Here is a 15,155-nt window from a genome sequence, read left to right as displayed (position 1 = left end):
AAGTATATGTAGTGGTCCGTTCCTAATAGTCTAAAGGCATACGTTTATTTTAGATTCCCATGTTTTTCAGTTCTCTTCCTTCTTGACATGCTGCACATGGACCACAACAACAAACAGTCATACAGTCGTTACACATGTCGCCCTACAATAATTATACATCATAATCATAATGATAATACTTGGGGTTGTTTTAATCGAGTGAAATCATTTAAATTGATATTTTATAGTGTAATTTTTTTATGTTGTATTGTTATACTATAGCTCTCTCAGCTTAGGGTGATTTTGGTGCATACTAAACGTTTAAACACAATGCATTGTTATGCTTCTTAACCAAACCAGGAGCCTGTTGTTGAGTGGATGCCGTTTTTTGGGGTGGTTCTTAAATATTTTTTGGTTTTCTATTTTCACTAATGGATTAGACCTGTAGTTTTCCTGTTTGATATTTTTTACACTAGTTATTTCGGGACTCATTATAGCGTGCTGTATGATTTAATCAAATGTTTTGTTCTAATATGTTGCATTTCTTTTCTTTGATTTTTTTTTGTTTGATAATTTTTTATTGCAATATATTACACAAAGTAAATAAACTCTATGGTTTTCATCGTTCATGATTCAAAATGAAAGGGAGCACAGATAAACATAAGCAGTTCTTACGGCAAACGAATTGTTTAAGAAAACAGGAGATAAACGCCTATGGTTTCGAATGTTGAGATTTGAATATTTGTACCATTCTAACCAGGTATGATGGTTTTACCTTGTACCATTCTAACCAGGTATGATGGTTTTACCTTGTACCATTCTAACCAGGTATGATGGTTTTACCTTGTACCATTCTAACCAGGTATGATGGTTTTACCTTGTACCATTCTAACCAGGTATGATGGTTTTACCTTGTACCATTCTAACCAGGTATGATGGTTTTACCTTGTACCATTCTAACCAGGTATGATGGTTTTACCGGATCCATTACCAATTTAACATGTAGTTGATACTTGTGCATGTAGAATAAAAGCCCCTTAATTTCAAAAGAGAAACACTCTATTAAAGATGAAAAACACAGTGAGATTACCCGTATTCCACCCATTGTCCTTATTCTGGTCCTTATATTAATTTCTGCAGCAGGAACACAACATGTAGTACAGCAGCATTCTCCAATACGTGACGCCAATGACGACACAGCACAACAGTAACAACACCAAGTAAAGAAACCTGAAATACACATGATTTGCTTATTAATTTTTTTTTAACCAAGTAAGACATTACTTTTTAGGATTTGGCACAAATTGTCGCAATTTGCGGTATTAAAGGCTCTTTAATATTAAATTTGATTTGACTTCAATACGATAAAAAAGAGTCTTATGTAGTCACAACCCACGTCTAGGTAACAAATTATAAGATTGGTAAAAAAATTCACGAGTTATTTATCAACTACTAGGATGATACATCTACTGGATGACGTTTTGTCCATGCCACTGCTGGTGGACGTTTCGTCCCCAAGGGTATCACCAGTCCAGTAGTCAATACTTCGGTGTTGACATGCATATCAATAATGTGGTCATTTTTATAAATTTTCTGTTTACTAAACTTTGAATTTTTCGAAAAACCAAGGATTTTCTTATCCCAGGCATAGATTACCTTAGACGTATTTGGCATAACTTTTTGGAATTTTAAATAAATACTCTTCAACTTTGTACCTGTTCGGCTTTATAAATATTTTGATATGAGCGTCACGGATGAGTCTTGTGTAGACGAAACGCGCGTCTGGATTACTAAATTATAATCCTGGTACCTTTGATAACTAGTAGACATGGAATATCATTGCTATGTTAATTATTCAAAATACTATTTCTTTTCTACTCTTAGTCATATTATGCCTGAGTCGTGTTTTGTACAACTTTCTGGAATATTTTAGTTTTGAACCTCTTCAATTTGAAATTCTTTCCAACCGTTTTTGTTCTATTTTATGTCATTCAGATATATTTCTATTATGAATTTCCAAATACGTTGAACCATAAACATCAAAATCCTTCAATCGCGTAGTGGAATTAACTATTTGTGGATTATTATAAATTATATATATAACTTTTAGACTATTTTCAATCTCGGTCTATTTCTAAAATTTATTCTTACATACTTTTGATTTTTCAACCCTATAAGCTATCATTGCCTATTTAAATTTTAAAATTGTTTGTATGCACATTGAACGACAAATCTATGTGACGTATAAAATTTTCTGACGTCAGACACAAAAATCGATGAATTTGTTTGTAGATAGATGTTTTTGTGTTCTGTTAAATTGTTCATTTTAAAATTGTTATACGATGATGACTGATGTACCCATATTTTGATTATTTTATTCATTGTGTCTGTTTAGTTAACGCATCAATGTAAATATAACGAAATTTGATGAGACTGCCATCAAAGTGAGAGGGTTAGCGCTATAAAACCAGGTTTAATCCATCATTTCTACATTTGAAAATGCCTGTACCAAGTCAGGAATATGACAGTTCTTGTCCATTCGTTTTTGATGCGTTTTGTTATTTGATTTTGCCATGTGATTATGGACTTTCCGAATTGATGTTCCTCTAAGTTCAGTATTTTTGTGATTTTACTTTGTTCAAATTGAGTGCAAATGATAAGTCTTTTATAGGCGAAACACACATCTTGCAGAACAGATTATAAGCCTTGTTTGTCAAAATTTTGTGATTCTTATAACCCTAAACGTAATGTATTAAAACAAATAATGATATTGATTGGATAGCAGACCACAGCCATTAAACTACCTCTCCAATACCAAGCAAAACAAAATACCGTTCTTTTCAACTTCGCTAGAAAGTCATAAAAATAAAGACAACAATAGTATACTGCTGTTCAACAGACATAAATCGATTGAGAGAATACAAATATTGACAGCATATATCAAGGTTGATACGAAATTGTTCCATTAAGTTTCCCGTCGTTTTTTTCTAATTACGAGACCTCCCGAATTAGACCATATTCGACATGTTTGTGTCTAAACTAACTAACGGAATTTTTCTCACATCTTATATTCTAGTTTACCATCTACTTCGTCTGTTCTGCTAAGTTCCAATTGTGACTTATTCCCGAATATGACAGTTTTGTCGAGTGTGAATTCGCATTGTTATAAGACAAGTCTCGGTATTTATACACCCATCATTCGTGTCCGATTTGTCATTCGTAAGTCTGTTTCAATATTGTGTTATGTCTTATCGTTTTTGTTGGCATTCTATTTTTAATTTCTATGTGTATGTACAATTTAATATAATTAATCATCTGGTTCAGTAAAAGGATTTTTAGAAACGATATGCATATGAATAACTTTTCACACAGTTATCATTTAGAAAAAAATTCGACAGAAAGTTCAAATAAATACACATAATTATATATCAATATTATTGGAATGTTTAGAAAACATATAAATAACACAATAACAAACAAAACCTCTTTCCAAATTTACCACTGACGTCACTTTTTGGTTGGGTTGATACATTGGTGTAACGCACAGTTCAAAATTCTATTGTGGTGCTCTGTGCATGGAAGGTGGCCGCTGTTATTCTGTGGTTAACATGTTGTAATGTATTATTATGTTATTTATCTATGTATATCTCTGTCCTGAACATGTTTGTTCATTTGTACTGTATTCCTGTCACGTAATGTTATCGTTTTGGCAGTATGTCTAACATTACCATATATTGGAGCTTTGGGTAGCCATAAAACCAGGTTCAACCCACCTTTGTTTTAAATTGTCCTTTACCAATGTCAGGTTACAGTCGGTTTTGGTTTGTTATCCTTATTTGTTTTCGCTTATTCGATCTATGACCATAGAACACCGGTATACTACTGTTGCTTTCATCTACGTCTTGGTAATTTACTATATTATATGCTTTAGAGTTTAATGGTTCATCCCTTAAAAAGGTAGAAGGGATATAACTACAGAACCCAAATCCTTCAATTCAGTTTGCATTTACATTAAGTTAGTTTGCCGACGGGGGTACTAAATTAAATAATCTCTCTGTAGTAGCTCTAACAACTCTAACATTATACTATACTTACAATTTCCAATGTCAGAAAAACAGTCACACAAGCCGGTAGACCACTCTCTGCTACCACGAACGTCAACAAGAAGTAGGGAATTTTTCAGTTGTTGTGGTTGTGCGATGACAATAGTAGTTACTTGGTTTTGCATTGGTATTGGATTTCCAACTTGAGGATTGAACTGGTTGTGTGGGTGGATTTGGTTATTTGCTGGATCCATGACTAATAATAATTAACAATTTATCATTTCTCATTTTTTTTATACATTTCCTGTTTACAAAACTTTAAAGTTTTCGAAAAACTAATGATTTTCTTATCCCAGGGATTACCTTAGACGTATTTGGCATTTTGGATCCTCAATGCTCTTCAACTGTATACTTGTTTGACTTTACAAATATTTTGATATGAGCGTCACTGATGAGTCTTATGTAGACGAAACGCGCATCTGGCATAATTAATTATAATCCTGGTACCTTTGATAACTATTTACAGCACTGGGTCGATGCCACTGCTGGTGGACGTTACGTCCCCGAGAGTATCACCAGCCCAGGAGTCAACACTTCGGTGTTGACATGAATATCAATAATGTGGTCATTTTTATAAATTTTCTGTTTACAAAACTTTACAAAATTTTTTTCGAAAAACTAATGATTTTTTTTTATCCCAGGCATAGATTACCTTAGACGTATTTGGCACAACCGTTCGGAATTTTGGATCCTCTATGCTCTTCAACTTTATATTTGTTTGGCTTTATTAATATTTTGATATGAACTTCAATGATGAGTGTTATGTAGACGAAATGCGCGTAAAGGCGTACTAAATTATAATCTTGGTACCTTTGATAACTATTTCGAAATATGTTAGAATATGAAAGTAATAGATGAATTTCCCTTTTCTTCTAAATCACTTTTATTGTAAATTAAATTATAACTGTCTGCTAAAGATATATTGTTGATCGTATATGCATTCGTTCTTTTTTGTGCGTTTCTTTTGAGGATAGAAAGGCGTCTAGTTATAACAGATTTGGTTTAGCACTGTATAGAAAAATCTATCTTTATCTTAAATGGATCCAGAAACTGATCACTTATATTTGTACAACCCTACTGCAACGCCAATACGCACAGGAAATTGTTAAAAGTAATTCTTAAAGATGGCTATTAAAAAAAATGATATTAAGTTCATCAAGTGTATGCATTAAGGAAGTTCGCTGCTTAGTTTCAAAGTTAATAGCTTTCCATAACACTAGTATATATTTATAGGGGATTTATTGAGGAATCAAAAAAAGCAAAAAAGAGTATAGGGGTCAATGTGCTTGTTTTCGAGATATTAGCCATTGGAATTGTGGCGGGAAAATGTTCTTTCTTGAATTTTTATAGCTTTATCATTGACCGGTTAAAGTTCACAAAACAATTTATATTATATATGAAAAATGAATAAGATTTTATAAGACTTTTACAAATGGCTTATAACTATACATGTAAAAGATTTATAATAATAAAAATGGGAGTCCATGGGCAAAATTTGTTCAGGCATTCAAATGAATAAAACCAGATAATTTCGAAATTCTGACAAAATTCCAAAACAAAGGCACGAATGAACTTCTCCTTAAAATAAAAATTAAAGATACAAATATTTGTAGTTTTGGGTGCGGCGGGGTTGAAACAATAGAACATATATTCTGGACCTATATGTTTAAACTATGGGAAGACCTTAACTCTTGGATATTTGAGAAGACAGAAATAGAACTAACTTTAAATATTGATTTGGTTTTATTTGGTATTCTAACAAAAACAGTTAAAAATGATATAAGAAACTTAATACTTCTGTTAACAAAATTCTACATTTATAGAAGCAAACTATCTATGGAACAAACCAATATAATAGCACTAAAAAATTATTTAAAAGAAAACTTATTAATAGAAAAAAATATATTCTATAAAAATAAATTACTTAGTAGGGCAGAAAACTGCTGGAACCCCCCTGGACTACTTTACTTTCATAAAAAAAAAAAAAAAATAGACTCTACATATGATGTATATATATTTCATATTCAAAAGAGTCTATGTCTTAATAGTTATCAAAAGTACCAGGATTATAATTACTAGAATTATAATTAAATTCATTTTCTGCAATGTATTAAACAGCTGTGTCTATGACATATATCATATATCTTCTGTTTAGTGTATAAAACTATTATGCATACAAGTGTGTATAACTCATTATGTTCATGTGCAAAAAAGAAAAAAATGAAAAATATAAAAAAAACTATATATATATATATACCTTTTCAAAACATGTACATTTGTTATACTTGATTATTATTGTAGCTAAATACTAACAAAAACTAACAACTGTATAAATATGTTTATTTACTAATATTAACGAGGCCGGGATAATGTACCGGTACTTGATGTTTTAAACTAGCAAATGTACAGATTTCAATAAAATATGATAAATTTAGAAAAAAGAATAAAAAAAAATCCAAAACATGACATGCAAACATCCTTAAATATACGTATCAATATGAGCGATATATCAGTATTTTGTTGTACCGATAACCATTATCAGAACGTTTGCATACAAGCATTAATGACTTCTGCTACATCTAATAAGGATTTTAATCAAAACTCGTATGCAATGAAACAACTTATCACAATCGAGTATGTATTCTTCAATTCCAAAAGACAAGCAAAAAATGTATTCGATAATAAAAACAAAAAGCTTTAAAAACTAATTAAGATATTAAAAATATAATTTTGTACGCTAGAACCGCGTTCAATATACATAAGACTCGTTAGTAGCACTTTGATTACTACAGGTCAACTACAAAAACAAATTTAAACATTGAGTTACAAGTTGCACTTTTTTTTCTTCTTTAAAAGTTAAATAATGTAAGATGCTTTATGACGGATCCTCATATATTTCCCAATGTAAATATTTCTAAAACCAAAACTATTTGCAAGCCAACATTATAAACAAAATATGCAAAGAACTTAGCCTTTAAATGACTTACCCGCTATAACAACTCAATATTCTAAACGCAATTATGCTGTTTCTGATCCATATATAGATATAAATATTCAAGTTAAGTTTTAACAAACGTATTTTTAAAGCAACCAATAAAATGTAAGGTAATTTCGATCAAGAACTCTTTAACAGGTATAGATAATACCTATGAATGACAAGAACTCTTTAACTGGTATAAATAATACCTATGAATGACAGTATATAAATGTAATTTTTAGACCAAAAAGAACAAAAAAGAAACGAGCAAAACAAGATATAATGATGTTCATTATCATCTTAATTTTGTGAGACATTTATAACTGCATATCACGATTTCACTTAAAATAATTCTTAATGTAAACCATTTCAAAATGGTATAAACAAAACAAAGTCTCGTTTGAATTGTTTTACATTGTCATTTCGGGCCTTTTATAGCTGACTATGCGGTATTGACTTTGCTTATTGTTGAAGGCAGTACGGTGACCTACAGTTGTTAATTTCTGTGTCATTTTGTTCTCCTGTAGAAAGTGACTCATTGGCAATCATACCACATCTTCCTTTTTTATATATGTATTTGGTTAAACTATATCGATGCTAGCAGTTCAAAGTTTTGTTACTTTGTTGAATGCATCAATCCCGTTGAAATTGGAATAATAGATACAACATATGCACTAAAGGATTGCCAAAAGTTTGGTTAAAATCAGACATTTAAAAATTATACGGATACAATCAGGTTTTAGTTTACTGGTATATGATTTGGTGTTTAATAATCAAATGCGATTTCATCATCGATGTTTTCTTGAAATGCTAGCTTTAGAGAACTTTCAAAACTAGAGATATAATCAGGTGATACAAATGGGTAGACAGTTGATGTCCCTCTAGGAGCATCTATCGAATTGATAATGTCAAAAGAAATAGCTTTTATCAATCACATTTGATGGCTACAACCTTTTGAAAAATAGAGATAGTAATACAAAAACATATACGTTTTACTACATTAGCATTTGCATACTTCATATGGATTATTGAAAAACATAAATTTTTAACGTTTTATTGTTTGTAATTGAAGGTCCACGGAATTTGCAGCTATTTGTACATATTTTCGATTAACAATATTCTATAACGGCAAAGTGAAACATGACGACATCCACTGAACTTTCAAATGATTCTTTTACTAAACTATTAGCGATCCTAAGGTAAACCTCATATCTAAACTTAAATCTAAAAGTTTACCATGAATGTCAGGTCAGGAAAAACCTTTACGACAAAGGGATGATTTCAATGTCCCATTTTGTAACTTACAATTTCTTACAACAATATTCCGGCAGCTTTTGCATATGGAGATTAATAATCCAATTTGATACGATATTCTGTAGTTTGCATTTCTTCTCATGTACTATTTCCCCCAGAGAGAGAGAGAGAGAGAGAGAGAGAGAGAGAGAGAGGTATTACCTACAATCATGCTAATGAACTTAAGATCCTAGTGTAAAGTTAAAGTCAACCCTTCGAAATCTAGTTTGATGTATTTGTTTTTATGGTCGTTTTTTCAATGTTGTTTTCTGTGCATCTTCAGCAAAAAGTTGAACTGTTCCATTTGTAGTTTCTGCTCCATTTTTATATTAATCGTTTCTCCTGAAATTAGTTACCGCTGACGTAAGTCGTCTCAATGTTGTGTTTCGTCGATCATATTATCGTTTTCGATAAATTTATCGACAGTGTGATATGTTTGAATCTCGTGGCATAATCTTCTGTAATTAAATTAGTGATCGATATGAAAAAAAGATCAAAAGATGGAAACACATATTGATAATGCGATTAAAAATAGCCAAAAACGAAAATTGTTATAAAGAGACAAAACAATTACAAAACATGCATATTAAAAAGGGAGAGAAAAAAGATTGAGTAACAAGAACCAAATAAGTTCCCTGGTTAACTCGAGTGCTCCGGAATAGTACTGTGTTCCTGTTGTACTTGCAGATACGTTATATGGTGATAAGAGATATTCTGTTATTTCAAAATTGATGAAAAGATGCCGAAAAGTGATGCATGGAATGCCTTCCTTTTTCTATTTAATAAGGAATTCCTTGATGATTTAATCATTCAACAAAAATACCATTGTTTCATTAACAGTTGTTAATGTCAAGATCACTTAGACAATTGTGTCGTATATAATTTGAACGTTTTCCAAATTATTGAGAGAAAAAATACTTTAACAAATGTATACTTCCGAGTATGACAAAGAAGTTTATAGGGCTTATATCGGCACATGAATTTTTATTTTTTTTTGTCAAAAATTTTGTTGGTTTTATTTTTATTTTTGACAAAAAAAAAAAAAAAAAAAAATCATGTGCCGATATAAGCCCTTTAAAGTTGGCAACTAGTAATGTAGCTAGCACTCTAGCTATCTAAGATATCTACGATAGCATTTGTACTATCTTTCAGTAAGTCGCTCAAATCATTTGGTTTCTGTATTTTAAGGAATGTTCAAGTCAATACAACAACACGTTTTTACTTAAAATATCTATAAAAATATCTATAAAAAATGTGGTATGGATTCCAATGAGACAATTCTCCAATCAAGTCACAATTTGTAAAAGTAAAACATTTAATGTCGAAATACGGCCTCCAACACAAATGCATGTCTTATAAATTGTGACTTGGATGGAGGGTTGTCTCATTGGCACCCATACACCATTTTTTATATCTACTTAGCATAGTAAATTATGAATGCACTTCATTGTAGCGTATTGCTATGTGTTCATTCATTCTTTATTTGCTAGAATGTATGATTACATGGTTGCGGTTTCATAAAACATGGTTAACCCTGCACATTGTATCGTTCGTTTCAAGACAGGAATTTACCTTTGTTTTTTATTTTGGTTCATTTATATGATTTGTAGTTTAGTATGACGTTTATTTTCGCTGAACTAGTACCCATTTTTGTTTTGGTGCCAGCTGAAGCCAACCTCAGGATGCGGCATTTTCTCACTATGTTGAAGAACCATTGTTGGCCTTAGGCTTTTTACAGCTCTATTGTCATAATGTTGTATTTTTGACACATTCCTCATTGTTTGTTGTGAGGTTGTCTTTAAGAAGTATTTTAACATTTCACCCCTTTTGTTGGTGTGGTTTATAGTGATTTTCATCTCGTTTTTAGCTCACCTGGCCCGAAGCGTCCGTCGTCGTCGTCGTTAACTTTTTACATTTTGAACTTTTTCTAGAGAACCACTGAATGGATTGAAACCAAACATGACATGAATGTTCATTATGAGGTGCTAACCAAGTGTTGTTACTTTTTAGCCGATCCATCATCCAAGATTGCCGCCAGCGGGGGACTTAGTTTAACATAGGACCCTATGGTAAATGCATACGAATGACTTCTTTTAGAGAACCACTGAATAGAATGAAACCAAACATGGCATGAATCTTCCTTATGAGGTGTTGACCAAGTATTGTTACTTTGTAGCCGATCCATCATCCAAGATGGCCGCCAGCGGGGGACTTAGTTTAACATAGGACCCTATGGGAAATATATACAAATGTCTTCTTTTAGAGAACCAATGAATGGAATAAAACCAAACATGGCATGAATGTTCCTTATAAGGTGTTGACCAAGCGATGTTACTTTGTAGCCGATCCATCATCCAAGATGGCCGCCAGCGGGGGACTTAGTTTAACATAAGACCCTATGGGAAATATATACAAATGTCTTCTTTAAGAGAACCAATGAATAGAATGAAACCAAACATGGCATGAATGTTCCTTATAAGGTGTTGACCAAGCGATGTTACTTTGTAGCCGATCCATCATCCAAGATGGCCGCCAGCGGGGGACTTAGTTTAACATAAGACCCTATGGGAAATATATACAAATGTCTTCTTTAAGAGAACCAATAGATGGAATGAAACCAAACATGGCATGAATGTTCTTTATAAGGTGTTGACCAAGTGATGTTACTTTGTAGCCGATCCATCATCCAAGATGGCCGCCAGCGGGGGACTTAGTTTAACATAGGATCCCTTGGTAAATGCATAAAAATGACTTCTTTTAGAGAACCACTGAATGGAATGAAACCAAACATGGCATGAATTTTCCTTATGAGGTGCTGACCAAATGTTGTTACTTTGTAGCCGATCCATCATCCAAGATGGCCGCCAGCGGGGTACTTAGTTTAACATATGACCCTATGGTAAATGCATACAAATGACTTCTTTTAGAGAACCACTAAATGGAATGAAACCAAACATGGCATGAATGTTCCATATGAGATGATGACCAAGTGTTGTTACTTTGTAGCCGATCCATCATCCAAGATGGCCGCCAGCGGGGGACTTAGTTTAACATAGGACCCTATGGGAAATATATACAAATGTCTTCTTTTAGAGAACCAATGAATAGAATGAAACCAAACATGGCATGAATGTTCCTTATAAGGTGTTGACCAAGTGATGTTACTTTGTAGCCGATCCATCATCCAAGATGGCCGACAGCGGGGGACTTAGTTTAACATAGGACCCTATGGGAAATGCATACAAATGACTTCTTTTAGAGAACCACTGAATGGAATGAAACCAAACATGGCATGAATGTTCCTTATGAGATTCTGACCAAGTGTTGTTACTTTGTAGCCGATCCATCATCAAAGATGGCCGCCAGACTGGGGACTTAGTTTAACATAGGACCCTATGGGAAATATATACAAATGTCTTCTTTTAGAGAACCAATTAATGGAATGAAACCAAACATGGCATGAATGTTCCTTATAAGGTGTTGACCAAGTGATGTTACTTTGTAGCCGATCCATCATCCAAGATGGCCGACAGCGGGGGACTTAATTTAACATAGGACCCTATGGTAAATGCATACAAATGACTTCTTTTAGAGAACCACTGAATGGAATGAAACATAACATGGCATGAATGTTCCTTATGAGATGCTGACCAAGTGTTGTTACTTTGTAGCCGATCCATCATCAAAGATGGCCGCCAGACTGGGGACTTAGTTTAACATAGGACCCTATGGGAAATATATACAAATGTCTTCTTTTAGAGAACCAATTAATGGAATGAAACCAAACATGGCATGAATGTTCCTTATAAGCTGTTGACCAAGTGATGTTACTTTGTAGCCGATCCATCATCCAAGATGGCCGCCAGCGGGGGACTTAGTTTAACATAGGACCCTATGGGAAATATATCCAAATGTCTTCTTTTAGAGAACCACTGAATGGAATGAAACCAAACATGGCATGAATCTTCCTTATGAGGTGCTGACCAAGTGTTATTACTTTGTAGATGATCCAACATCCAAGATGGCCGCCAGCATGGGAACTTAGTTTAACATAGGACCCTATGGGAAATGCATACAAATGACTTCTTTTAGAAAACCACTGAATGGAATAAAACAAAACATAGCATGAATGTTCTTTATGAGGTGCTGACCAAGTGTTGTTACTTTGTAGTCGATCCTTTATCCAAGATGGCCGCCAGCGGGGGACATAGTTTAACATAGGACCCTATGGGAAATGCATAAAAAAGTCTACTTCTAAAGAACCACTGAATTGAATGAAATCAAGCATAGCATGAATGTTCCTTTCCTTATGAGGTGCTGGCCAAGTGTTGTTACTTTTAGCCAAATTTAATGTTTTTTTTTATATGATTTCAAAAACCCAAGTAGAATCAGGTGAGCGATACAGGCTCTTGAGAGCCTCTAGTTTATGTAGATTGGGCCGGGTTTTTTTTCTCGTTTGAATTGTTGTACAAATATCATTTTGGGGATCTTTACAGCTTGCTGTTCGGTGTGAGCACATGCTCCGTGTTGAAGACATTTGAAACTAAATGATTTTCTTCTACAAATTGTGACTTAGATGGAGACTTGACTCTTTTGAACTCATACCACATCTTCTTATATCCATTTACTGTCTGTCGTTTTCAGCTAGTGGCAACTTACAAACTATCTTAATTAAGGTGGATAATCGTTAAATGTTTTCTCTAACATAAATCGTGCATTTTGTAAAAAAAGTAAGATTTCACCGTGCTTCTTTTCACCAAAATATTTTTAAAAAAAATCTGGGTTAACGTGCTGTATTTTCAATCTAAACGTTTTGCAGAATTCACCATTTTTATAGATTATTCTTAAAAAAAATACTTTTTGTGAATACAGGAAATCTATCAGATATAACATCAGAATAAAATGTGAGAGATATGATTCCCAGTTTGCTTTTAGAAATTAAATTGTTCTTGATACAAGTAGAAAAATAAAAATTCATTCACATTTTTTTATAAAAATGTTACTATAAGAGTTGTCTTTTCGTACATTGCTAAGTTGCAATTTTTAACAAAACAACTCTTATATTTGGTATTTGGAAAAACAATCTTAAAATATATGAACATAGTGGTATAAACCATTTTTGGAGTGTAAAAAATTCTTTGGATGTTTTAGATAAATTACGTGCTTTCGATGGTCCTTTTGATTCTGTTAATAGTTTTGATTTTTCTACTCTTTACACTACACTTCCACACTATCTTATTAAACAAAAGTTTTCCTATTTAATAAAATGGTCGTTTGGTAAAGCTGAATGTAGATATATTTGCTGCAACTCATTTAAAGCCTTCTTCTCTAATGAGAAAGGTAAATATGCTAGATATACTACTGGGAGTGTGATGAGATGATTGAAGCTATTAATTTTCTCCTTGATAATATTAATGTACGTTTCGGCAACAAAGTTTATCGACAGGTTGTAGGTATCCCCATGGGCACTAATTGTGCTCCTTTAATAGCAGACTTGTTTTTGTACTGTTACGAATCACAGTTCATGACTAAACTCAGTAAAGACCCGTCAAATTGCATTTAATTGATAAATTCAACAACACTTGCCGTTATCTTGATGATATTTTTTGTTAAATAATCAAGAATTTTGCTGCGGAAATGTACCCCAAGGAACTTACTTTAAATAAATCAAATTTATTCTGTAATAACTGTCCTTTCTTGGATTTAAATATTTCGGTTTTAAACGGGAAACTCCACACTAAAATTTACGACAAAAGAGACGATTTTTCGTTCCCTATTGTTAATTTTCCATTTTTAGATGGTGATGTTCCTTTGGCACCATCTTACGGTGTTTATATTTCACAACTTGTTCGCTATGCCCGTGTCTAATGTGACGTTTTTGATTTTAACGAACACAACCTATGTATTACTGGTAAATTATTAAACCAGGGATATCGTTACCATAAATTACTTAAAACCTTTACTAAATTTTTCCATAGATATAAAGATTTGGTTTTGAAGTTTGGTTGCACCTGTAGAAAACTTATTTCAAACGGGATAGCACATCCTAAATTTTACGGAAATGATGTTAACCGTGCCCGGAAATTTAGAAATGATCCATGTAAACTTGTCGCTCCTTTAAATAAACTTATTCTAAAAGGTTACCTTTTCAACACTGTAATAAGATCAATATTGTTTTTATTGGTATGAATATTGATTTTGCTATCAGCAAAATTTAAAAAAGCTAACTAAATATTCCTAGTATGTTATATGTATATACATATTCATGGATCTACAATCTGTCGATACCTGTAACTTGGCATTGCACAAGGTCATGTTTTTCTCTGGCTGTGTATGATGTCTTTATACTAAATCCATTGGATGTTGGATGTGGATGTGTACAGATTTAGTCTTAGTTGCATGATTTTCTTATTAGTTGTTAGTGGCTTTGAACTAGCTGTCAGATAACTACGAGTACTCTCAGATCTGTTCATTGTGTCTTTTTATGTCGGGATGTATAAGTACCGGGCCACGTCCACTTGTATTTTTGTCCATCTGATGAGTTAAGCCTTTTTCAACTGATTTTTATAGTTCGTTCTTATGTTGTACTGTTATACCACTGTCCCAGGTTAGGGGAGGGTTGGAATCCCGCTAACATGTTTAACCCCGCCACATTATTTATGTATGTGCCTGTCCCAAGTCAGGAGCCTGTAATTCAGTGGTTGTCGTTTGTTTATGTGTTGCATATTTGTTTTTCGTTCTTTTTTTTTACATAAATAAGGCCGTTAGTTTTCTCGTTTGAATTGTTTTACATTGTCTTATCG

The 15,155-nt window shown here is 32.9% G+C and overlaps 1 protein-coding gene across 1 annotated transcript; it reads right to left on the bottom strand.

Annotated features, from left to right (window-relative positions):
* On the bottom strand, positions 1-4,276 carry LOC139492368 (placenta-specific gene 8 protein-like). The gene is made up of 3 exons (XM_071280572.1): positions 4,075-4,276; positions 1,070-1,209; positions 1-142 (listed from the first exon to the last, which is right to left on the bottom strand). Exons 1-3 carry the CDS (start codon positions 4,274-4,276, stop codon positions 50-52), a joined length of 435 nt encoding a protein of 144 aa, XP_071136673.1. The 3' UTR covers positions 1-49.
* Between the last annotated feature and the right edge of the window lie 10,879 nt (positions 4,277-15,155).

The sequence above is a fragment of the Mytilus edulis genome, chromosome 10 (assembly GCF_963676685.1).
Source record: "Mytilus edulis chromosome 10, xbMytEdul2.2, whole genome shotgun sequence".
In the NCBI taxonomy this organism is placed as follows: domain Eukaryota; kingdom Metazoa; phylum Mollusca; class Bivalvia; order Mytilida; family Mytilidae; genus Mytilus; species Mytilus edulis.
Note: the sequence above shows the minus strand (reverse complement) of the source record. Positions and strands in the feature narration are given on the sequence as shown.

What these genes read in the sequence shown, in the direction of transcription:
- LOC139492368 (XM_071280572.1), bottom strand. Translation starts at nt 4,276, where the DNA reads ATGGATCCAGCAAATAACCAAATCCACCCACACAACCAGTTCAATCCT. An exon ending in TTTTTCTGACATTGGAAATT is followed by an intron (nt 1,210 to 4,074) that starts GTAAGTATAGTA and finishes TGTGTATTTCAG; the next exon opens with GTTTCTTTACTTGGTGTTGT. An exon ending in GGACAATGGGTGGAATACGG is followed by an intron (nt 143 to 1,069) that starts GTAATCTCACTG and finishes TAATTATTGTAG; the next exon opens with GGCGACATGTGTAACGACTG.